The sequence below is a fragment of the Giraffa tippelskirchi genome, chromosome 2, assembly GCF_054371585.1.
Source record: "Giraffa tippelskirchi isolate mGirTip1 chromosome 2, T2T-mGirTip1v1.2.pri, whole genome shotgun sequence".
NCBI classification, from domain to species: Eukaryota; Metazoa; Chordata; class Mammalia; order Artiodactyla; family Giraffidae; genus Giraffa; species Giraffa tippelskirchi.
The window spans coordinates 202,414,214-202,440,824 of record NC_137276.1 but is presented as its reverse complement, the minus strand read 5'-3'; the positions used below and the strand labels follow the sequence as shown (position 1 = coordinate 202,440,824).

Here is a 26,611-nt window from a genome sequence, read left to right as displayed (position 1 = left end):
CTCAGGGTTACAAATCAGGTTTAAATGTGATATTATACATAGAGCACTTATAGTACTGTCTTGCTCAGAGTAAATATTCAAGACATTGGAGCTATGTTTAGACTAGCATGTTGAAAGACTGTCAAATTAAGATAAGTCACCCAAATAGTATGCATGTCCCAATTCCTCAAGGAATGAATATTCCCAAAGAAAAACCCATGTCTCTTCAATGAAAAGGAAAAAGAAAAAATTGTATTTCCCAAGGTATTTATTCTCTCTGCTGCTAACTGAGATTAGCGTGTATATATCACCATCCTGCTTTGTTTGGGAGAGTGAGCTGGAGTGGAGAGTTAAAACTCAGATAATGATCTAAAGTTTTAGAGGCGAAGAAATTCACCTTCTAAATCCTATCTCCTGTTGGCAAGCTGCTCAGGAGAAACTCTGCCAGAGCGGATTATTTGTGTTTAGAGAAGTCATCATCACATCCCAAGAAATGCAGCCACATATGTAGCTTACCAGCTCCTGTAATATATAATCTATAGCCTTTTGCATCGTATGGTTATAAGGATCTTTACAGCCTACTTAAAGAATACTGGAAGAGTCAGCTATTCAGTCTTTTAGCAAAAATAAACTCTCTGATCAATCTTTTTTGGAAGGAAGATCTAGGGGCTTCTTGATAACCTCTACAAGCCTATGAAAAGTTCTAAAAGGCTGTGAGCCAAATAACAAGATTTACTATACAGTAAAACTGGAGAGAAGAGAATTAGTGAAGGGGAGAAATGATTCAAGAGCCTAATACTACAGTAAAAATATTGTGAAGTGTAAAGAAAATTCATACCATGGGACCAGTGGGGAGAGTGGGATACTTATTCATTTACTGGTATCTCATTTAGGAAAATTCCACCAATAAGATGAAGTTATCACCCAGGTTGGCATTTGGGACTGGATGTAGCAGAGGCCAAGTTAAAGATTTAACTCTAAATTAGGAATTCAGGGGCTAGGTATGATGACCATTATATATTAATTTATCTTTACTCACATGTCCTAAGATAACACTCTGTTTTTCCCTCCTTTAGGAAGATGAGTCATTTGGCATAGGATCCTGGACCTAGCTGACTCCCTGAATTTAGAGCATTATTCCATGGGACACTGACGATAATTAAGTGAGGTTTTCGAGTACCTTGAAAATGCTGCTGCTGCTGCTAAGTCGTTTCAGTCGTGTCCGACTCTGTGTGACCCCATAGACAGCAGCCCACCAGTCTCCTCTGTCCCTGGGATTCTCCAGGCAAGAAAACTGGAGTGCGTTGCCATTTCCTTCTCCATTTAAAATGCTAGGTAACAATAAAGAAGGTTTGAAGAAATTCCTTTGTTTTGAAATAATGTTAAATTACACAGTTCATTCTGGAAACTCAACCATCTACAACTCAACAGTGGAGCTAGAGAAGTTTATATACTAAATTTCTAGCCCAGAGTTATGTGGATAGTGGTGAATCCATTCAAATGGGCTTCCCTGGAGGCTCAGCGGTAAAGAATCTGCCTGCCAATGCAAGAGACCCTGGTTCTATCCCTGGATTGGGAAGATCCCCTGGAGAAGGAAATGGCAACCCACCCCAGTATCCATTCCTGGGAAATCCCATAGACAGAGGAGCCTGGTGGGCTCCATGGGGTCATAGTCAGACATAACTTACTAACTAAACAACAATACATACATACACACATGCATACACACAGTATACATACTGTGTGTGTGTGTGTGTGTGTAGTAACCAAAGAGCAAAGGATTAAGATATTAACTTTAGAAAAAAACTGTACTCTCTTCACTGTGACTTATTTTAAGACCCAGGCCAATTTTATATTTTTTGTTACATTAGGAAATCTGCTGTGCAGGCCACAAGTTGAACTTTCTATTTGTGATTGTCTCAGCTTGAGGCGATAGAAATGAAAAGAAATACAAGTGTCTCCTATGCATGGGAATTTTCTTTCTTTATAAAGATATGATTATATACCTTCTCCAGGAGAAAAGTCAGTGCCCTAGATGGTAGGTTTTAGCTTAAAATTCATAACACATTAGGAATAATATTCCATCAGTTAGCATGTCCTGCATATAAAAATAATTTTATCTTCCCAAAAAGTTTCTCTAATGAAATAAACATTTGAACCAATCAGTTCAGTCAGCACGGTTCAGTCGCTCAGTTGTGTCTGATGCTGCAATCCCATGGACTGCAGCACATCAGGCTTCCCTGTCCATCACCAACTCCCAGAGCTTGCTCAAACTCATTTCCATCATGTCCATGATGCCATCCAACCATCTAATCCTCTGTCGTCCCCTTCTCCTCCTGCCTTCAATCTTTCCCAGCATCAGGGTCTTTTCAAATGAGTCAGTTTTTCGAATCTGGTGGCCAAGGTATTGGAGCTTCAGCTTCAGCATCAGTCCTTCCAATGAACATTCAGGACAGATTTCCTTTAGGATTGACTGGTTTTATCTCCTTGCAGTCCAAGTGACTCGAAAGAGTCTTCTCCAATACCACAGTTCAAAAGCATCAATTCTTCAGTGCTCAGTTTTGTTTACGGTCCAACTCTCTGACTACTGGAAAAACCATACATGACTACTGGAAAAACCATTGCTTTGACTAGACGAACCTTTGACAGCAGAGTAATGTCTCTGCTTTTTAATATGCTGTCTAGGTTGGTTATTGCTTTTCTTCCAAGGAGCAAGCATCTTTTAAATTTTATAGATGCTGCCTGCAGTCACCATGTGCAGTGATTCTGGGGCCAAAAAAATAAAGTCTCTCACTGTTTCCATTGTTTCCCCATCCATTTGCTATGAAGTGATGGGACCAGATGCCATGATCTTAGTCTTCTGAATGTTGAGTTTTAAGCCAGTTTTTTCACTGTCCTCTTTTACTTTCATCAAGAGGCTCTTTAGTTCCTAAGGGTGGTGTCATCTGCATATCTGAGGTTAATTATATTTCTCCTGGCAATCTTGATTCCAGCTTGTGCTTCATCCAGCCCAGCATTCTGCATGATGTACTCTGCATAGAAGTTAAATAAGCAGGGTGATAATATACAGCTTTGACGAACTCCTTTCCCAATTTGGAACTAGACCATTTTTCCACGTCCGGATCTAACGTTTGTTTCTTGACCTGCATACAGATTTCTCAAGAGGCAGGTCAGCTGGTCTATGATTCCTATCTCTTTATGAATTTTCCACAGTTATTTGTGATCCACACAGTCAAAGGCTTTAGCGTCAATGAAGCAGATGTTTTTTGGGAATTCTCTTGCTTTTTCTATGATCCAACAGATGTTGGCAATTTGATCTTGGTTCCTCTGCCTTTTCTAAATTTAAATTTTTTCTCTCTTTGATTTATTGCTCTATAACTGCATCAGAAAGTAGATATATTATTACTGTATATTTGAACCAATAGTAATAATTAATATCTCTACTTTATGATGCAGTTTTAGAGCAATAAACCAAAGAGAAAAAAATTCTTGCTTCTGGTGTGAAAGGCTTAGATGCAAATGACGACAAAGCAGCAGACCTTGCTTCCATGAATGAAGACTGGATGTAGGTCTCATCTTATTGCTTTAACTCTTGAGAATTTTAGTAGGAGGTCAGCCTAGCTGAACAGTAGTTTAGGGACAATAATTAAGACACCATTGATAACCTCACAGACCCCAAGGAAGAAAGGCAGGGACCATAAAGGTATCCTACTCTGAGACCAAAACTGAAAGAATTAAGGACATACGAGTTCAATTGCTTCTTTTCCTTCTCAACATGCAGATTACTGGTGGACCCTTTTCCTGTTTGTAAAGGGTATGATCCATTCAACTTGTCAATGTGACTGGACTAGAGAAAAATGTGGATAAGTTACATCAGAAACATTCTCCAATAAATTAAGCTGAAGCTCCTCTAAAGTGACTCTTTTTCCAGATTATGATCATCAGCAAGGACTTGAAGTTTCTTTGGGGCAGAAAGAACATTTCCTATATGGACCAGGGTATTTAAATTATGTGGGGAAATAAACAGGTGAGTCCCTCAGCTAGCCTCCACTGAACCCAGCACAGTCTGGATCTGTCTCTGACCCAACTTTCATTTTTTTATTTTCCTCCAATCAGTAGATCATTATGTTACAACTCCACAAAATAAAATCACTTAGTGAGATTTTTTTAAAACCACTCATGTGACAGCCTCACAATCACTGACTCTAGTGTGAAAGTTTGATGAAGCTCAGGCTTGAGTATTTTCAAGCTCCCCAGGTAACTGTAAGCAGAACTTCCTTAACTCTTAGCCCCATTGTCATCCGCATGGAAAGCTGTCATTAAATGCCAGCCAAAATTGGTTATCAGTGTGCTGTGAATCAAGTCAGGCCCATTACTTTTAAGTCTATGCCATTTAAAAATAGATTATATTTGCGTCCTTGAGCATTTTAACAGGAGTGCAAGCCATTTACAACTGCTCATATTGAGAATTTTGCAGTTTTTCACAGCTCAGTTTTATAGACTTCTTCTAGCGGTGTTACATTCAGCAAACTTGTTTCAACAAGCTAAGAGAAAATGCCAAAAATTAGCACTCCTACTGTTCACTAGAGTGTATTTTGTCCTCTTATAACTGCTTCAATTCCAGCACTTAGCAGGAAGACATTTAAATTTTCATTGTATTCCTATCTATCAGAAAGAAAGAAGAATTTATAAGTTTGACACTAAACAATCACAGATGGAAGATTTGAAGTAGGATCACACATTTTACACTGAAGTATAATGTAGCTATCACTGAATACAGACTGACACAAAATCCATCCAACTCTCCTTATGGCTTTAGGGAGAATGTAACATATTCATTAAAGAATGTCCCACAGAATTTCAAATGTCAAAATACAATATAATCATATTGAGAAAATGCTTCAAATTTAGTAATGGAAAATTTATAATACTGCTGAGAAAGAAAATTGCCAGTTTGCAATTATGCTTCATTCTCTGCAGGTACCACTCATTATAGAAACTAGAATAACAACATGGTAATGAGATTCCTAAACAAGAAAGTAATAAAAACATACGTACATGTTATCAGATGACCACACTATTAATAAAAAATAGTTACCTCCATGGTCATGACTTTAGTTGGTTTATAAATAGAGAAAACAATATAAGAAAAGTAGAAAAGCCTTCTCATTTAAATTTTACCTGTTGATAAAAATCTGTTTGCAAAAGCTTCTCAATACCAACCAGGAAAACTCCAGGAGCAACCCCATTCCTGTTTGCCATGTTTGCTATGGGAACTCCAAGGCCAGCCTCCTGGTTCTTCACTGGCCCTTCACTGACAGTTGAACTCACCACATACCCCCCACCTGTGCCAACTTCCCTTCTGTTTTTTCTACGTTCTTGTACTGCGACCTCTATGATTTCTTTTCTAGAATCAGAGAAATTTCCTCTTGGAATTCTCTACTTCTTATCCTTAAGGAATCTTTAACAATTTCCAAATCCTAGGCTATAGCCAAGACCAATTCAATTTATAGTATTTTTTGAAACTCTCCAGGTCATTCCAGAGATCCACTGATTTATGGGTTCTCTATTATATCAGCTCTTTTCTAATGCTTTCAAAACTTTTCCCTCTTTTTGACAGATAACTGACAAAATTTCAACCCTTGATCAACCATGGTTTTCTAGAAAAAAAGAAAAAAGTCACACAACCAAGAGGCTGATTTGATTTATAATCTTGATTACAAATATCAATGAGCATTAAGTATTAACCAGATATCCTACTACAGTTTGAAGATGTCTGTTTCATAGTTCTACTTTTCTCTCAAACTCCTTTTTGCTCTTACTCTTTCCACTCTCAAAGACCTCACTAGTAATATAAAAGCTATCAAGGAAAACTTCTTTGTCTTCACACAACTCTGCTTACAACCAACCTGTATTTACATCCAGAAACTGACATGGAAAAATGAATTTAACTGAATGAATGAATAAATAAATGAGTGAACAAATCAATGAGTCCATTGATTTCAGATTACTTCTGACATTTCAGTTTTATGCATTAACAGTTGATGTGATGGGGAATATGTGTTTTATGATTACAACATGGTTTTTCAGTTTTCTAGACTACCATGCCATATTATAGTAGTGAAATATTGCTAGTTTTGTTGATTTAACTCTGCTAGTTCAGTATTTTTTAAATGAGAAATTTGAATCATTTATGTTTTGAGATATACCCTGAGAGTTATATGCAGCATTAAAATTTAAAATAGAATGAAGGTGTATTCATTAGAAAATGTTCTTCTATAACATAGAATCCCCAAGAAGAAAAAGAAAATGAAAACTGAGAAAGCAAAGTTTCTGTTGCAAGAAAGATTCTTATTTTAGTTCAAAGGCTTTCTGAAAGAGTGGAATATGAACATGACAGAACTGAAAGTGATTCAGATCATTCTGCATTTGAATCTCTATCTATATATGATGAAACTCAAGAAAATGGAGTCAAATCAGAGGGGAAAACCAAAACAACTTCCTTTGAAACAAAACTAGCAGCAAGCTCTCAATAATAAGATTACAGTCTTTGCCAAAAAAAAAAAGTTGTTTAAAAAGATTTTCTTCATTATTACATAAGAAATCTGGTTACATGAAAATGAAAATATTTGGAGTTAGATGTTCAATGTAACTTTCTCCTCACTATTACCCAGTCTAGGACAGGATTACAAAGGGCTTTCTGAAGAGCCAGAAAATTATTTTTCACAGAAACCTACTTGGAACTAACTTAACGATGACAATACTTTAATACATATCATTATTGAAATTCAAATTTAAAAAATGATTAAATAATATTTGCATTATTTTGGTATTACCCTTAACTCTTGAACAATAACTCAATTTATCCACTAATAACTTACCCTCCATATCCATGGTCTCTCCTTATCCATAAATTCAACCAACCACTTATTGTTTAGTACTATAGTCCTAAATATTCATATATGAGTGGACTCTTACAGTCCAACCTGCACTGTTCAAGGGTCAACTGTACCTGTAATTAATACTGCAGTATCAGTATTGGTGTTTTTTTTTTTTCCCCTAGTACACAATTACTGGACATAGTAACCCATTTGCCTGCCTGGCCATACCTCTCTACAGCAGTTCCTGACAAGTCACATGACTAGGCCAGGTGACTACTCCCTCTACCTCATTTGACTGGCTTAGAAAGAGGTAGAACACCTAAGATAACTTGAGTACCACCACACTTCTAAGATAACTAGAGAACCACCAGAAAATGGGACAAAATATATCATTATCCTTATTTTCTTCTTCTTTGAACTGCTTTAGCAGTTTATTTACAAACAAGTAAAGGCATACTTAGGAGATATTGTGGGTTCAGTTCCAGACTACCTCAATAAAGTGAATATGGCAGTAAAGTGAGTCACACAAATTGTTTAGCTTCTCAGTGCACACCAAAGTTAATTTACACTATACTATAGTCTATACCAATAGCAATATTTCTAAAAACAATGTACATAACCTAATTTAAAAAATACTGTATTGCTAAAAAATGTTTACCACCATCTGAACCTTCAGCAAGCTGTAGTAGTAACATCAAAGCACATCAAAACCACAGTGAGATATCACCAAATACCTGTCAGAATGGCTATCATCAAAAGGTCTACAAACAACTAATGGTGGCGAGGATGTAAAGAAAAGGAAACCCCAATACACTGTGGATATAGAAAACAGTACAGAGGTTCCTCAGGAAATTAAAAATAGAACTATCATACAATCCAGCGTATATCCTGGGAATACAGCTGAAGAAAATGAAAACACTAATTTGAAGTGATACATGCACCCTGATGTTCACAGCAGCATTATTTATAATAGCCAAGGTACGGAAACAACCTAAGTGTACATCAACAGATGAATGGATAAAGAAGATGTGATATAAAAAATATATATTTATAAATTCATACAGGCACAATGGAATATTAATCAAACATAATGAAATTCTGCCACTTGCAACAATGTGGATGGACCCAGAAGGTGTTATGCCTAGTGAAACATCAGAAAAAGAAAGACAAATAGGCTACGTTATCACTTATGTATGGAATTGAAAAAAATGAATCAACAAATGAATATAAAAAAACAGAAACCGACTCACAAATTAGTGATTACCAGTGGGGAAAGGGAAGGGTAGGAGCAAAATAAGGTTGGCAGATAAAAAACTACTATGTATACAATAAATACACTACAAGGACATTGTACAGCACAGGGAAATATAGCCATTATTTTGTAAGAACTTTTAAAGGAACAGAATATGTAAAAATCTTGAATCACTATGTTGTACACCTAAAACTCACACTGTAAATCAATTATAGTTCAATTAAAAAAAAAGAGCACTGGTCACAGATTACCATAACAAATATAATAATAATGAAAATATTTGAAATATTCCAATATTTACCAAAATGGGACAGATACAGGAAATGAGCAAATGCTCTTAGAAAAACAGTGTTCATAGACTTGCTCATGCAAGGTTGCCACAAATCTTCATTTTGTAAAAAACATAATATCTGTGAAGCACAATAAAATAAGGTATTCCTGCAACATATATTCACTGAGGTCACCCTATGTGTAAAGCAGATGTTTTTCATTCTATATTTATTTTTAACCAAAAATTAAACATCAAATAACCACTGATTTTACAAATAGCATAAACATATCCACATAGATTATCAATAACCACATCTTATTTTTCTAATCTGTCTCCTTTTAGTTATATTATAAATAGATTTAAAAAAAACACATAAAGCTATTAAACCATCAATCAATACCAGGCCTTTCTTACTGAAGAGTTTTATGATGTTTTAAAGTGATTGAAAACCATATTTTTTCATTAAACTTGCCAGTCAATGAATGATCTCTAAATTGATTTCCTCGGGCCCCAGTTTCTTCATTTATTTGAAGTTTAATATTCCCAACTGACTTTAATCTTACTCTGTTAATTCAGTCCTACTCCTTCTTGGACTTTTCCTAAGTTTGTGGTATGGCTTTTTTGTGTCTTTCTACTCTTCTAAGTTTGTCTGGCTGATGCAGCTCATAAATTCCACGAACAATGCAATTTGTTAATCCAATTTCCTATATATTCACATGACATTCTCTGTTTATCTCTATCGCCGTAGTGAGTGAATGTACTAGGACAGACATACTGGTCAGCTTACTTGTCTGGACTCCTCTTGGGTTTTGAGACCTGGAAGGCAAGAAGTCTTTTTCACCTAGGAATATCTACCACTTTTAACAATACTTGGCATGTAGTAGATACATATAAATGTCTGAAGCATGAAAGAATGTAATAAATTGTGTTAGAACACATTTTAGAATGTGTTATGAATATATGAAATATATAGTTTAAATTGATATATATCTCAAATTCACTAACTTTCTAAACAGAAGTTGCCTTATATCAATCTGTTTTCTCTACCCCTCTCTCTCACACTGTTTCTCTCTCTCTCTCTGTGTGTCTCCTCTGTCTCTCTCTTGCTCACTTGCCTCACCTTTACTTCTGTGTGAAATAAATCTGAGCACAGGTATGTAAGAAAAACATATTAAGTTTTATCTGATGCTCACACACACACTCATACATAGAAACTATATAATAAATGTTAACTGATTAACATCATATTGGCTTATCCTAGAAATGAGAATCCAGGCAACCATCAAACTTCTTCATACATGAAAGCAAAGGAAGATGTTTTAGCAACAACATTCAAAAGACATCAGCATGAATTAAAAACAAAAAAGCAATATTAACTCTTAGTGAGACTGACTACAGAAACAGCTTAATTTCTATATAATTAACCACATAACTGTGGTTGTTCAGCTGCTAAGTCATCTCCGACTCTTTGCGACCCCATGGACTGCAGCACACCAAGCTCCTTTATCTTCCACTATCTCCTGGAGTTTGCTCAAATCCGTATCTATTGAGTCTGTGATGCAATCTAACCATCTCATCCTCTGTCTCCCCTGTGTCCTCCTGCCCTCAATCATTCCCAGTTTCAGAGTCTTTTCTAAAGAATCGACCCTTTGCATCAAGTGGCCAAAGTACTGGAGCTTCAGCTTCATCATCAGTCTTTCCAATGAATATACAGAGTTGATTTCCTCTAGGATTGACTGGTTTGATCTCCCTGAAGTCCAAGGGACTCTCAAGAGTCTTCTCCAGCAGCAGAGTTTGAAAGCATCAATTCTTCGGCACTCAAGACTTCATTAAGGTCCAGCTTTCACATCCATACATGACTACTGGACAAACCATGACTAGATGGACCACTGTTGGCAAAGTGATGTCTCTGCTTTTTAATACGCTGCCTAGGTTTGTCACAGTTTTCCTTTCAAGGAGCAAGCATCTTTTAATTTCATAGCTACAGTCACTATCTGCAGTGATTTTGGAGCCCAGGAAAATAAAATCTGTCACTGCTTCCACTTTTTCCCTTCTATTTGTTATGAAGTGATGGGACTGGATGCCACAATCTTAGTGTTTTTAATGTTGAGTTTCAAGACAACTTTTTCACTCTTATTTCACCCTCATCAAGAGGCTCTTTAGTTCCTCTTTACTTTCTGCCATCAGAGTGGTATTATCTGTATATCTGAGGTTGTTGATATTTCTCCCAGCAATCTTGATTCCAGCTTGTGATTCACCCAGTCCAGCATTTTGCATTCACCCAGCCCAGCTTTTTGCATGATGTACTCTACATAGAAGTTCAATAAGCACGGTGACAATATATAGCCTTGTGTACTCCTTTCCCAATTTTGAACCAGTAAGTTGTTCTATGTCTGGTTCTAACTGTTGCTTCTTGATTCATATAAAGGTTTCTCAGGAGATAAGGTGGTCTCGTACTCCCATCTCCTTAAGGATTTTTCAGTTTGTTGTGATCCACACAGCCAAAGGTTTTTGCATAGTCTGTGAAGTAGAAGTTTTCCTTTAATTCCTTTGCTTTCTCTATGATCCAATGAATGTTGGCAATTTGATCTCTGGTTCCTTTGCCTTTTCTAAATCTAGCTTGTACATATGGAAGCTCTCAGTTCATGTACTGCTGAAGCCTAGCTTGAAGGATTTTGAGCATAACCTTGCTAGTATGTGAAATAAGTGCAACTGTCAGGTAGTTTGAACATTCTTTGGTATTGTCCTTTGGGATTGGAATGAAAACTGACTGTTTCTAGTCCTGTGAGCCACACAACACCACCTAGGAAATGTCATTTCATTTTTAACAAAGAATTACTAATTTTACTGATATTTTTAGAGGAAATGAATTAAATATTTTATGATGTTTTTATATTAAACTGTATACCATCAGATGAGAGCCTAAAGAGGCACTCCTGGATGGAACTGGAATGTCAGCATTTAGGACCCATATATTTAACGGAATAGCTAGTAATAATAAAAATAGTAATAGTAAATTTAATTTAGAGTTAAATTAAATCTAAATAAACATTAACTATGAGCTATGTGCCTGATAATATGCTAAGTCTTGTGTATGTATTAAATCATTTTCACCCTGAAAACAATCTTCTGAGGCGGGCACTACTCCATTCCACTACTGAGCAAATAAGGGCACAGGGTTATGATGCCCCTTAATCAGCTCACACAGCTAAGCCTGGGTTCCCATCCAGATCATTTGCTTAATCACAATCCTCTACTTTTTTCCAGAAATATATTCATTAACCACATTTTGGTAGCTAATCTATATACTGATCTAATAATAATTTTGTTTCTAATTTTTTCAAATAGGAAATAGAAGAGAAAGACAATCAGCTGCTCTCGTTTTCTAGTTGCACAATGTTAGATGCGTTGCTTTTCCTGTCCAAGTTGTAGCTTTAGGAAAATGGGGCTTGGGACATCTACTTAGATATCTGAGTACTCCCCTAATTTTAACCTCACATTTCTTTGCAACCAAGACTGCATTAAAAAAAAAAAAAGAAAACTTTTATGAAGATTAATTTATATGATGCATAGAAAATGTCTTAGACAATATAGCATGCTGTGTCTATATAAATTTACTTTTACTAATATTTATAATTACAACTCTTAGGATGTAAAAACATGCAAATAATTCAGCTATTTCTGGTCCCCATTTTATACCTGATTCCTTCATATGATGATATGACGAAATAACAGGAAATATAAACCTATCTATTCATAATTAAAATAACCTAGTAAGCCAAAAAAAAAAAAAAAAAAAAGCAAGTATTCCCCTGCTTCAACCAGAGTGAATTTCTTTCTTTCTTTCTTTCTTTTTTTAGGAAACAGAAGGAGATGACAGAGGACGAGGCACTTAGATGGTATCATTGACTCAATGGACATGAGTTTAAGTAAGCTCTGGAGATGGTGAAGGACAGGGAAGCCTGGCATGCTGCAGGCCACAGGGTCACAAAGAGTTGGACATGACTGAGCAACTCAACAATACAACTTTACATTTATTGTGTTTTAGAGAGAGAGAAAGAATAAATGTTCTGCTTTTAAAAATTTTCAATTAATTTTTATTGGAATGTATTTGATTTATAGCATTATGTTAGTTTCAGCTATACAGCAAAGTGAATCAGTTATACATATATTCACTCTTTTTTAGATTCTTTACCCATATAGGCCATTATAGAATACCAAGTAGAGTTCCCTGTGCTATACAGTAGATTCTTATCAGTATGTATTTTATATATAGTAGCATGTATATGTTGGTATTAATCTCCCAATTTATTCCCCATTCTTAGTTTGTATCTTATATCTATGACTCTATTTCTGCTTTGTGAATCAGTTAATTTGTACTGTTTTCTTAGAATCCACAAATAAGAGATATATGATATTTGTTTTTCTTTATATTGACTTACTTCACTCAGTATGGCAATCTCTAGGTCCACCCATGTTGCTGCAAATGCCATTATCAGAGTGAAAGAATTTTTTGAAACACAAAATTAGGAGTATATAAGATAAAAACAAATCAAATAAACTAAATCCACCAACCTGGTATCATTGTGAAAAATTTACACTGATCTTACTGATTTTTGATAAACAGAACATATATCTAAATGCCTGACAAATTTAGGTAAACATATTTAAATGAAAAAACACAAAAATGTGTTATTGCTTTCTTCTTTTAACTCATTCTCTCTCTACTAGAGGGAAATAAAAATAAAATTCTAGAAAACTAACAAGTTTTAGAATGCCTAAAACATGAGTAAACAACCAGATTGCTCCTTGGTCTTAAATTTCTTAAACTCATCATTTAAAATATTTATTTCTTCCATGCCACTTGAAAAAAATAACTTTGCTTAAAACTACAAGTGGTGATTACAACTAATGAACCACTGCTAAAAATATTACAAGGTAATTATATATACACATATACATATATATAAATACACAAAATATCTTTTTTCAGAAAAACATGAAAGCCTTGTGATGTGCTAGATCCTGTGCTAATTGCTACTAGTCTTAAGTGAATAAGACCTCAATTTTCATTCAGTTTTAAATTTACCAAGGCAGTTACATATTTAATAATGTTTTAAATATAATTTTTTATGTGCCACAGAAGGTAAGTAATAGAGTAATATAAAAATATATAGTAGGTAAAACTTGTGAAGTCTGAGGCTTTAGAAAAAGGCTTTCCTAAGGAAACAAGATTTGCAGATGAAGGATTTTGTCAGGTATAGCAGGGGGTGTTTGAGTAGGACGAGTCCAAGAGGGGAGAACAGCAAAATATACAGAGTTCAGAGTGGAAGGAGGCTGGTGCATTCAATGAACTGAAAGAAAGTCTACTTGGCTGGAGCAGGGCCATTAGCGGGGAGACCCATGGGAGATCATTTATGCAAGGCCTATGGGTCAGCTGGAGGACACTGCAGGCATTAAAGCTACGAGGCAGGAGAGTGCCATGATCAGAAAGTGGAAAAAACAATATTTAAAGTCATGAGAGCTCATGGGAAAATACTAAATTTCATAAAACATCAATAATCAGAAATCATAAAGATATTAGAGATTACTGATTTCAAAGTTAGTAGAGAAATGCTAGATTTAGATAAGATATTGAGCCAGAAGGAATTTTTAAAAAGTGTTCTGTTGGAGTTAAACATTATAAGCCATTTGAAGGACAAATGTAGGAAGAAAACTTCAAAATATCTTTGAGTCCTATATCAAAGCATAATCTCAAAATTATATTTGATATGGTCAATTTACAGACCTTATAAGAGAGCCACTAACAGATAATTGTGTTTATTTAGTTGGGTTACTATTGAAAGTTCTATGGGATGAGTTTCCAAAACAGAAAAGCAGTTCAGTCAGCCCTCAGTTAAATATATACAGTTAAAATGATATTAATATAAACATTTCAAAGAATTTATGAAATTACTGCAGATTTGTTAAGATTTTAGCTGTCCATGATCCATTTTTACCTTCAGGGAAAATATCAATACCAGGACTCAAGAAATAGTTCTCTTATGAACTTTCTTCAGACATTTTTTATCTGAAAGTTATCAATATTCAATTAACTAGGGACATTAAGTCTCTGTTATCTGCAGATAGTTTTGTTTTACTCAGATGCTATGTTACATGCTATGGGCTAGAATTGTCTTCAGTGAAGAACAGTCTCAGGAAAAAAAAAAAACCTCTATCAGGTACTACAAACTACTGATACTCTCAACTCTTCAGTACAGGCTTCTGAGCTGACAACGCTTACACAACTTCCAGACTAAAGCAGTAAACTAAGTCTGGATTACTAGAATTCTCAGATGCAGTGGGCTTCAAGAATTAATGACAGGACCAACAGCATGAACTCAGAAGTCAGAATAGATTTTGTTTCTCTATTAGGAAAGGCTGTACTTGTGAATGATGTTCACTGTGTCTGGGAGTGTCTGTGTCTGCCTTTAAAGAACTGAGGCTGATTTTACTTATGAATACAATGTCTGCAAAGTCCACCCAGAAAGCCCAGGTTGGTGCCTGGAAGACAAAGTGCAATCTCAAGGTCATGAGGGTCACTTCCTGACAGGCTGGAAATATTAACAGATTTGGTGATTCAGAGAGGAGAGGGATACACCGAAAGGTACAGGTTGTACAGGGGAAATCTGGTATGTGCTTTATTGGATTTAGCTTCCTAGTCTCAAGATAGCAAATGATAGAGGCTTTTATAAGTCCAATTAGAGATTTTTTAAATAAAAATTTCCAGGTAGAAATTAATTAATCTGAATTTTAAATAAAAATTTCCAGGTAGAAATTAATTAATCTGAAGTGATTCCTGGGTTGGGAAGATCACCTGGAGAAGGGAACGGCTACCCACTCCAATATTCTGGCCTGGAGAATTCCATGGACTGTATAGTCCATGGTGTCACAAAGAGTCATAAGCGACTTTCACTTTTCACTTTCTAAGGCTTTTATTATAGAAAATTAAGTCAGGCTCCCATATGCATTCACCAGTCTTTCCAGCTCTCTCTACCCTAAAAACTGGTAAAATTTCTTAAAACTCAAATGGTTTTGGTTAACCAAATAGAACAGAAAACAGTACTAGTTGATTGTATATTTTATAATTCAAGATCCTTCAGACACCAATGACTTTTGAATAGTCATGTTTCCTATTTTTTAAATAAGTATCTTTTTTGTCCATTACAATACCTTGGGCCTTGGTTTCCACATTTATAATACAAATGTACTGGTGTACAGTTACCTCAAAGAAGACCAATAATATTAGCTCAGTATGTTGTTATGACATGACAATTATATCCTTCTATGTTCAATGTGCAAACACTATGATAATGAAATAAATCAGAATGATTAAATTCAGAATAATAATTCTATGTGTAAAAAGAGTTCACCCCACTTATTGACAACAATATTAAATAAGATACCAGCCATTAGGTTAATTTTGCATCATATATTAGTATAACAATCTTAAAGTAATTTAATTTTTACAGTTTACACATGGCAGTGTTTTACAGAAATAAAATTATAATATTCTATTTTAAACCTGAACAGCTACAGCACAATATTCTACATGACTTGTGTCATATATAATATTGGTTAACATTTTAAACATAGATTGGATATAGGTTCAATTCATACTTACCCATGAAATTGAGATACCCCTCTCCACCAAGTGTGTGGGTAATGAGTCGAATCATCTTATGAAGCTGTATTCCACGATCAATAACGGGAGTAAACGGGGTCAGAACACTCATGTTGGTATACATTTCAGCATCCATCAACCAAAATGCCAACGTCTTATCCCCAACGAGTGCCTAATAAAATAAAAGTCACTGATGTAAATACAAGGACTAGGTACTAGGCAGTTGTCATTTATGCTAGAGTAACATGTGATTTCACAAAAACAGTACAGGAGAAGTGTGTGAATTAGTATTAATTCCATGTATTTCCCAATATTCACTATTTATGCTGAAGGTAAGCTAGTGAAATACATGAGAAATTTCATGTATCTATGTTTCTTTTATTTATAAAATAGCTTGGTGAAAAACTCATGATAAGGTACCTGAATATTTACTAAAACTAAACATTAGAAATTAGAATAACATGTGTTATAATGTTGAAAATACTAATAGCCTTTTTTAAGGATTTAAGCAATGGATTTTTTTAAAATTGAATGACAGATTCCTCAAATTCTGTAATGCTTGACAATTTTCAAAAGTTTCACACACATGATTTCGTACAATCCCATAATCTTAAACTATTAGAATACTAACCGAGTTTTAAAAAATGACTTGTATATCATGACTTGATTGTTTTAAAAGGATGGAAGAGTTTCTTAGAAATCATTTATATGTATATGCACTTATATTTATGTACATAAAACATGTACATAAATATATTACAATGGACCTTTTTCCCTTTCAGCAGCAAACTGACAATTTTTTCTTAAAATGCAAAACTTGCTTTCTTATTATATTTGAAATCAAATCTAAATCGAGTTTGTTTTATATGAAAATATAATAGTTGACAAATGGGGCAGGTAACTCAGAAATACCCTGAGCAGCAGAAAAGGTCTCTTAATTGGAATGATTTATGGTTAAAAATAGCTAACTAATGCCAAGGATTATTTATTGACAGGAAGAATATATAGAGAAACACAGAGATTAAAACATAATCTCCTCACCCTATTACTGTACAATTATTTTCATTTTTAGAAAAATATTTTTTCTTTATAAACCTATTTTAAAGTCTAAACTATTTTCATATGTTCATATTTGTAATTTTTATCAGGTTTAAAATTCAGTGTATGTTTGCTTTTAGGAAGAATTAGGTAACCTACATCTTTTTGTATATTCCTGACAATGTTTAATACAAGGTGGAATTACGTGGATCTTTAAAGTATGAAATAAGTCTTCCATACTGTTTCTGTACATCTTGGGAGAAAAATTATGAAATTAATCTATCAGTTTCATTTTCAATTTATTTATTTCACTCATTTCCTTATTCTTTTATTCATTCATATAAAATAAACATAAATTGGGAGCCCAAATGTGGTACAATTGCTAGAAGCTTGCAATGTATTTTAATTTTCATATTGTTATATACTTGACACACAAAAAACTGTGGAAAATTTTTAAAGAGATGGGAATACCAGATCACCTGACCTGCCTCCTGAAAAATCTGTATGCAGGCCAAAAAGCAACAGTTAGAACTGGACATGGAACAACAGACTGGTTCCAAATAGGGAAAGGAGAACGTGAAAGCTGTATATTGTCATCCTGCTTATTTAACGTCTATGTAGAGTACATCATGAGAAATGCCAGGCTGGATGAAGCACAAGCTGGAATCAAGACTGTCAGGAGAAATATCAATAACCTCAGATATGCAGATGATACCACCCTTTTGGAAGAAAGCAAAGAAGAACTTAAGAGCCTCTTGATGAAAGTGAAACAAGAGAGTGAAAAAGCTGGCTTAAAACTCAACTTTCAGAAAACTAAGATCATGGCATCTAGTTTCATCACTTCATGGCAAATAGATGGGGAAACAATGGAAACGACAGCAGACTTTATTTTTTGGGCTCCAAAATCATTGCAGATGGTGATTGCAGCCATGAAATTAAAAGACGCTTGCTCCTTGGAAGAAAAGCTATGACCAACCTAGACAGCATATTAAAAAGCAGAGACATTACTTTGCCAACAAAGGTCCATCATCTAGTCAAAGCTATGGCTTTTCCATAGTCATGAAAGGAAGTGATAGCTGGACTATAAAGAAAGCTAAGCACTGAAGAATTGATGCGGTGTATTGATGTGGTGTATGAGAAGACTCTTGAGAGTCCCTTGGACTGAAAGGAGATCCAACCAGTCAATCCTAAAAGAAATCAGTCCTGAATATTCATTGGAAGGACTGATGCTGAAGCTGAAACTCCAAACTTTGGCCACCTGATGTGAAGAACTGACTCATTGGAAAAGACCCTGATGCTGGGAAAGATTGAGGGCAGGAGGAGAAGGGGATGGCAGAGGATGAGATGGTTGGATGGCATCACCGACTTGATGGACATGAGTTGGAGTGAGCTCCGTGAATTGGCGATGGACTGGGAAGCCTGGCTACTGCCATCCATGGGGTTGCAAAGAGACGGACATTATTGAGAGACTGAACTGAACTGAATATACTTGACAAGGGATCTACTTATCCTTAAATTAATATTATTCATTTCTTATTTTGTTACATTTTGGTTCTGGTTTTTTTATTGGTATTTATTTGATCTACTCCACAGCCAATTTAAAAGAAAGTACTGCCCCAATTAGGAAGATATAAAACTTCAAATGTCTACTTGATGAATGAGTAAAGTTTCTGTACAGGCTAACAGTACATAGTTTAGGCATTGTGGGCTACTTTCTCAGTTTCAACTGCTTAAATCTGCCATTAAGACTCAAAAGCAGCCATAGACAATAGGTAATTGAATGAGTATGACTGTGTTCCAATTACCTTTACAAAAACAAGCAGCAGGCAGAATTTGGCTCATGGGCCTTGATAGCTGACCTCTGGTCTACTTACACTTTCTTAATAGTAAGAGGAGACATCTGAAAAATTAGTTTCCAACTAAGGTGTCAACTTCTGCTGAAATAACATAGGAACTTATTGTTAAATTTCAATTTTCTTAATAATTTCAAAAGGTTTAATTCAGTTCAGTCGCTCAGTCGTGTCTGACTCTTTGCGACCCCATGAACCGCAGTACGCCAGGCCTCCCTGTCCATCACCAACTCCCTGAGTCCACCCAAACCCATGTCCATCGAGTCGATGATGCCATCCAGCCATCTCATCCTGTTGTCCCCTTCTCCTCCTGCCCTCAAACTTTCCCAGCATCAGGGTCCTTTCAAATGAGTCAGCTCTTAGAATCAGATGGCCAAAGTACTGGAGTTTCAGCTTCAACATCAGTCCTTCCAATGAACACCTAGGACTGATCTCCTTTAGGATGGACTGGTTGGATCTCCTTGCAGTCCAAGGGACTCTCGAGAGTCTTCTCCAACACCACAGTTCAAAAGCAACAGTTCTTCGGTGCTCAGCTTTCTTTATAGTCCAACTCTCACATCCATACATGACCACTGGAAAAACCATAGCCTTGACTAGATGGACCTTTGTTGGCAAAGTAATGTCTCTGCTTTCTAATATGCTATCTAGGTTGGTCATAACTTTCTTTCCAAAAGGTTTACTGTCTTTTTAAAGTCTAAAGACTTCATTTTACATTGTTTATGAGGACAATTCACATGCTTTAAATAACTAAATGGCCTTCTCCATTTATTCATGTTTATTGTGTGACTACTAGGAGAAGTCATAGTACTAAGGCTGGAAATACAAATGGAGACAAATATTCTGCTTAAAATGTGATGAGATGGAGAACAGTGTGGAGATTCCTTAAAAAACTGGGAATAGAACTGCCATATGACCCAGCAATCCCACTGCTGGGCATACACACCGAGGAAACCAGAATTGAAAGAGACGCGTATACCCCAATGTTCATCACAGCACTGTTTACAATAGCCAGGACATGGAAGCAACCTAGATGTCCATCAGCAGACGAATGGATAAGGAAGCTGTGGTACATATACACAATGGAATATTACGCAGCCATTAAAAAAAATACATTTGAATCGGTTCTATTGAGATGGATGAAACTGGAGCCCATTATACAGAGTGAAGTAAGCCAGAAAGAAAAACACCAATACAGTATACTAATGCATATATATATGGAATTTGAAAGATGGTAACGATAACCTTATATGCGAGACAGAATAAGAGACACAGATGCATAGAACAGTCTTATGGACTCTGAGGGAGAAGGTGAGGGTGGGACGTTCTGGGAGAATAGCATTGAAACATGTATATTATCATATATGAAACAGAACACCATTCCATGTTCGATGCATGAGACAAATGCTCAGGGCTGGGGCAATGGGATGACCCAGAGGGATGGGATGGGGAGGGAGGTGGGAGGGGGGTCCAGGAAGGGGAACACATGTAAACCCATGGCTGATTCATGTCAATGTATGGCAAAAAACCACTACAATATTGTAAAGTAATTAGCCCCCAACTAAAATAAATAAATTTATTTTAAAAAAAAATGTGATGAGAACATGAAGAATTGGGAAACCACTTTTTCCTCTATACACCTGGATGAAAGCTTCAGGAAACACACCTGAGTCAGAGCATTAGTTCTTTATAGTAGCTTCCCAGGTGAAGTATGCATTTGCAGGTGTGTGGGGAAAGTATAAGATTGGGACAAGGTTGACCTACTTATGAATGGGTGAAAATTTTACAATATTGAAAAACAGAACACTTGGAGGATTGAACAGAGAATAAACCTTGGCATGGGCCAAGATATGACAGGCTGTGTGTGAGAGAAGCTTTAACCAAAAGATTTAGGTTGACAAAATTAGCTTTGCCCTTTGGAAAATACCTCAGGCTACATTATAGAAGATAGACTACAACAGAGGGACAGAGGTCAGGGCGATCAATCAGCAAAAGATTTAGTGACTGAGGGGGGAAAAATGATGAAAGCTAGTGAAAAGGCATAAAAGAATATCTTTAGAAGGAAACCTAAAATGGAAAGGAAATTAAAATTAACCTGGATTAGCACCAACATTCTTCTCGTGACAACAAAGGAAAACTTGTAAGATAACACTTGCAACTGTCATTCACAGTCGCTTAATTACAGTTTGGCAGGGTAAAAGCAGTACTGCATTTTGAAGTTGAAATTTATGGATCTACAAAGTAAGGTTTTTTAATGTTTTTCTTTTTAAAGGTTTTTTGATTTAGACCATTTTAAAAGTCTTTATTGAATTTGTTACAATACTGCTTCTGTTTTATGTTTTGGTTTTTCTGGCTGTGAGATGCATGGGATCTTAGCTCCCTGAGAAGGGATCGAACCTATACCTTCTCAACTGGAAGGCAAACTCTAAATTACGGGACCACCATGGAAGTCCCTGAAACATTTTTCAAGTAAGAGTAGCTGTCACATAAAATAGACATATAACACATTACATTAATTGTACTGAACTATAGAAATTTGTATTGAGATATGCTTATTTTAGATACATTAACAAATACAGGTACAGAGAGAGAACGGTTTACACACATACTTATTTACCTGATCATGGCTCTCTGCGTAGGCAATGCACTTTTCAAGGTAGCGTCGGTTTGTGAGTGTATACACTATATTGCCCATGTTCCAATCTTCATCTTTATATTCTTTCAGTAACTAAATGCAAGATAGGAAATAATTTCAATACACCATTACCATTCTTACTTTACATCCCAAACTTAGGGTATATATCATTATCAATCCAAATTATGACACACAGATACAAGCACACCCACGGAACAAAAATAGCTTTGTTGACACTTTTACTGAAATCACAGCTTTTGTACAGACTCTTCAAATGACAGTGGTGTTGTGTGTGGGTGTGCATGTGCTCACTTTTGTGCAGATGATTTGATCAATGCACTTTAGGATTTTGGCAACCTTTTTTTTTCTCTGTAACAGCTGTTACTTCTTGATTAATGACCACAGTAAAGTGTTGTTGTGCAGTAGATCTTTCAGTAACTTCCACAAGGTAGAGATATACTTGCTATCATTTTAGCTTTGAAAAAAAAAAGTTAGCAAGAAGAGTGTCTTGTTCCTTTCGTAAAATAAATGAAAACAACTATTATTTCAATGTATAAAAGCTGATTATCATGAAATAATTATCATCCTGAGGCAGGAGATAGGTAGGCTCCAGGTTAGACATCTACAGCTGACCTTCTGTTTGCATTTCATGAGGCAGGAAGAAGTAGGCTTCCCTCAGAATACCTATAACCAGCCTTCTGTTTCTATTTCCTGAGATAAGAGATGAGTGGGCCCCAGTTAAGGCATTTGCAGTCAGCCTCCTGTTTGCCCTCCAAAATGGAAGTAACAACAGAAACAGGGTAAATAACCAGTCTTTGTCTCTTGTAAACACCTTAAGGTAAGAGTCAAGGCATGGCCTCTTTACCTCACTGCTCTTCACCACACCCTTCTCTCTGAGTGTGCATTTCTGCTTTGCCTCTATCTTAACTAAACAAACCATTTCTCTGTGTGCTTTCTCACTTGTTATTATGCTATGCCTCTAATAATAAACTTTGTACCTGCATTTACAGCTTCTGCCTTTGTGATAAATGCATTTTTCACTGAGGTCAAAGATTCAGGGAAAAATGGCTTCCAGCCTCTAGCCCTGGCTGGTCTGGTGGCTAGGATTCTTGGTTCTCATCCAGGCTATCCAGGTTCAATTCCTGGGCAGGGAATTAAGATCTCCCTTTCCGCCACCACTCACTGCTGCCTCTCTGAGGTAAGTCTTAACAGTGCGCACATTTTTGTCTCCACTTGAGTTGTTCCTCAGTCTCCAGTGTGGCTTCTGTACCTCTAAAACCTCTTCAGTGCAAATGAACTTGCAGAAATTTCAAATTATGATTGTGTCCTAAGTCCTTTCTTAAGCCAATGCTTGCTGTACAAGAAAAGAATGCTGTCCCTACCCCTTCCCATGAAATGCTTTCCTTCTCAGGCTGCCATTGTGAAACTCTGCATTGTTTTGCTGTTTTGTTTTCTCACCACTCAGACATCCAGAAAAATCCGTTCCTCTGCTATCCTATAAAAGCTGCTGCTCCACAGAATTAACAGCCTAAAAACAGCCTGTTCTTTCACTCCGTACAATCTTTCTAAAGGGGGCTCATTTCTCTGTCCTGCACACTGTCAGGCAGAATTCTAAAATGGTTCCTATGATTCCCACCCCCTCTGATTCACCTCTTTGTATAATCCTTTACCTGGAGGGTGGGAGGGAACTTTGAATACAATAGATGTCCTTAGAAGGTGAGATAATAACAGAAATGTTTTAAATTGCTAAGTCTGTGGTAATTGGTTATACAGCAATAGGACATTAATGCAGATTTTGGTACAAGAAATAGAGTTCCAGCCTGTTTGCATCTTTCTTTGCTTTTTTTTTTTTGCTCAATGGAATTCAAGGTCCTTAGCCATCCCCCATAACTGCAGAGTGAATCACCAGGCACCAGAGGGCAGACTGCATTAGGCAGAATAATGACCACCCACAGGTATTCACATCCTAATATCTAGAGTCTGTGAATATGTCACCTTTCATGGCAAGAAGGACTTCAGAGATGTGCTGAAGTTAAGGACATTGAGATGGGGAGATTATCCTGGATTACCTGGATGTTGCTGCTGCTGCTAAGTCGTGTCAGTCATGTCCGATTCTGTGTGACCCCATAGACAGCAACCCACCAGGCTCCTCTATCCCTGGGATTCTCCAGGCAAGAATACTGGGGTGGGTTGCCATTTCCTTCTCCAACGCATGCATGCATGCATGCTAAGTTGCTTCAGTAGTGTCTGACTCTGTGCGACCCCATGGACAGCAGCCCACCAGGCTCCCCTGTCCACGGGATTCTCCGGGCAAGAATACTGGAGTGGGTTGCCATTTTCCTTCTCTGGATTACCTGGATGGGCCCAGTGTAATTACAGGGATCTTTCTTAAAAGATGCTTGGGTTGTCAGAGTAAGACAGAGATTTGAAGATGCTACCCTGCTTTCTGGCTTTGAAGATGGGGCGAGGGCTCATGAACCAAGGAATACAGGTGGGTTTTAGAAGATAGAAAAGTCAAAGAAATAGAACCTCCAGAAGGAGTGGACTTACCAAAGCCTTGATTTTTAGCCTAGGAAGATCATTTCAGATTTGTGACCACATGACAGTAGATTTGTATTATTTTAAGACATTTTATATTATTTAGAATCAGTGTAGTATTTGTGTATGTCTATTCACAATCCATAAACCTATACAAATATGCCCGTTAAGTTTGACTGCTGTGTTAAAATAATTCAATGGAAGTGGGTTAGACTTTTCAACAAATCATGCTGGAAGTGTTAGACAAAAAAGAAACAAAAAACCCTTAAACACTGATTGTACAAAAAGTAACTCAAATGGACTATGGACTTAACCGCCAAAATTATAAATGTTTAATAGAAAATATAGGAGAATCAAAGAATTCTTAGACTTGTCACCAAAAGAGATCTCTAAAAGAAAAAAAAAAAAGAAAAGCAAAACAAAAAACCATAAACTGGCCTTCATTAAATTTAAAGAAAACAAAGAACTTTAGCTCTGTGGAAGTCCACATGTAGAGGATGAAAACACAAGCAAAGACTGGTATAAATATATTTGTCAACCACATACCACCCCACAAAAGGGTTGAACCTAAACTATATAAAGAACTCTCAAAACTCCACAGTAAATAAATGATCCAATTAGAAAATGGTCAAAAGACATGAACAGACATTTCACTGAAGAAGATATAAAGATGGCAAATAAGCACAAGAAAACAAGCTCATCATCATAAGCCATCGCTGCTGCTGCTGCTAAGTCGCTTCAGTCATGTCCGACTCTGTGCAACCCCATAGACGGCAGCCCACCAGGCTCCACCATCCCTGGGATTCTCCAGGCAAGAATACTGGAGTGGGGTGCCATCATAAGCCATTAAGAAAATGCAAATTAAACCCACAGCAAGATATCTCTGCACACCTGATAGAATGGCCAATATAAAAAATAGCAACAATAATAAATGCATTGTTCAAGAATGTACAGAAACTGGATTTCTCCAAAGTTGCTTGTGGTAATGCAAAATGGTACAATTACTCAGAAAAATAGTTTGAAAGCCTCTGACTGTGCGGATCACAACAAACTGTAGAAAATTCTTCAAGAGATAGGAATACCAGACTACCTGACCTGCCTCCTGAGACATCTGTATGCAGGTCAAAGAGCAACAGTTAGAACCAGACATGGAACAACAGACTGGTTCCAAATTGGGAAAGCAGTACGTCAAGGCTGTATATTGTCACCCTGCTTATTTAACGTCTATGCAAAGTACATCATGCGAAATGCCAGGTTGCATGAAGCACAAGCTGGAATCAAGATTGCTGGGAGAAATACCAACAACCTCAGATGTACAGATGATACCACTTTAATGGCAGAAAGCAAAGAGGAGGTAAAGAGCCTCTTGATGAAAGTGAAAGAGGAGAATGAAAAAGCTGGCTTAAAACTCAACATTCAAAAAACTAAGATCATGGCATCTGGTCCCACCACTTCATGGCGAATATATGAGGAAAAAGTGGGAACAGTGACAGTTTATTTTCTTCGGCTCCAAAGTCACTGCGGAAAGTGCTGCAGCTATGAAATTAAAAGACGCATGCTTCTTGGAAGAAAAGCTATGACAAACCTAGACAGCATATAAAAAAGCAGAGATATCACTTTGCGGACAAAGGGCTGTATGGTCAAAGCTATGGTTTTTCCAGTAGTCATTTACTAATGTGAGAGTTGGAGACAGAGAAGGCTGAGTGCTGAAGAACTGATATTTTTGAAACGTGGTGCTGGAGAAGACCCTTGAGAGTTCTTGGACAGCAAGGAGATCAAGCCAGTCAGTCCTATAGGAAATCAACCCTGAATATTCATTGGAATGACTGATACTGAAACTGAAGCTCCAATACTTAGGCCACCTGATGCAAAGAGCTGACTCACTGGAAAAGACCCTGATGTTGGGAAAGGCTGAAGGCAAGAGGAGAAGAGGCGACAAAGGATGAGATGGTTGGATGGCATCACTGACTCAATGGACATGAGTTTGAGCAAACTCCAGGAGATGGTGAAGGACAGGGAAGCCTTGGCATGTTGCAGTCCATGGGGTTGCAGAGTTGGACACGACTGAACAACAATAACAACAACATCCAACTAGTATAAAACCCAGTACTTTTGGACGTTTACCATTGAGTAATGAAAATTTATGTTCATATAAAAATCTGTACACAAACGTTTATAGCAGCTCTCTTTACAGCAGCCAAAGCCTAGAAACAGTTGAGGTGTCTTTTACTGGAAAAATAATTAAACAAAATGTGATACAACCATTCCATGAGATAGCATTCAACGAAAAAAAGGGAAACAGTGAAGTAGCAAAACAGATGTAGGAAACAAACTTATGGTTCCCAGCGGGTAAAGAGGGGGAGGGATAAATTGGGAGATTGGGATTGACATATACATACTATTATATATAAAATGGGGCTTCCCAAATGGCTCAGTGGATAAAGAATCTACATGCAATGCAGGAGACACAGGAGACATGGGTTCGATCCCTGATTCAGGAAGATCCC

General features: G+C 36.6%; 1 protein-coding gene across 1 annotated transcript in view; it reads right to left on the bottom strand.

Annotated features, from left to right (window-relative positions):
- GBE1 (1,4-alpha-glucan branching enzyme 1) overlaps positions 1 to 26,611 on the bottom strand; it is a 297,215-nt gene that overhangs the window by 60,724 nt on the left and 209,880 nt on the right. The window contains exons 11-12 of the mRNA XM_081552326.1: positions 21,549 to 21,659; positions 16,047 to 16,218 (exon numbers count right to left, since the gene is read on the bottom strand). Of these exons, the coding sequence (XP_081408452.1) occupies positions 16,047 to 16,218; positions 21,549 to 21,659 (283 nt within the window). The remainder of the gene's footprint in view (positions 1 to 16,046; positions 16,219 to 21,548; positions 21,660 to 26,611) is intronic.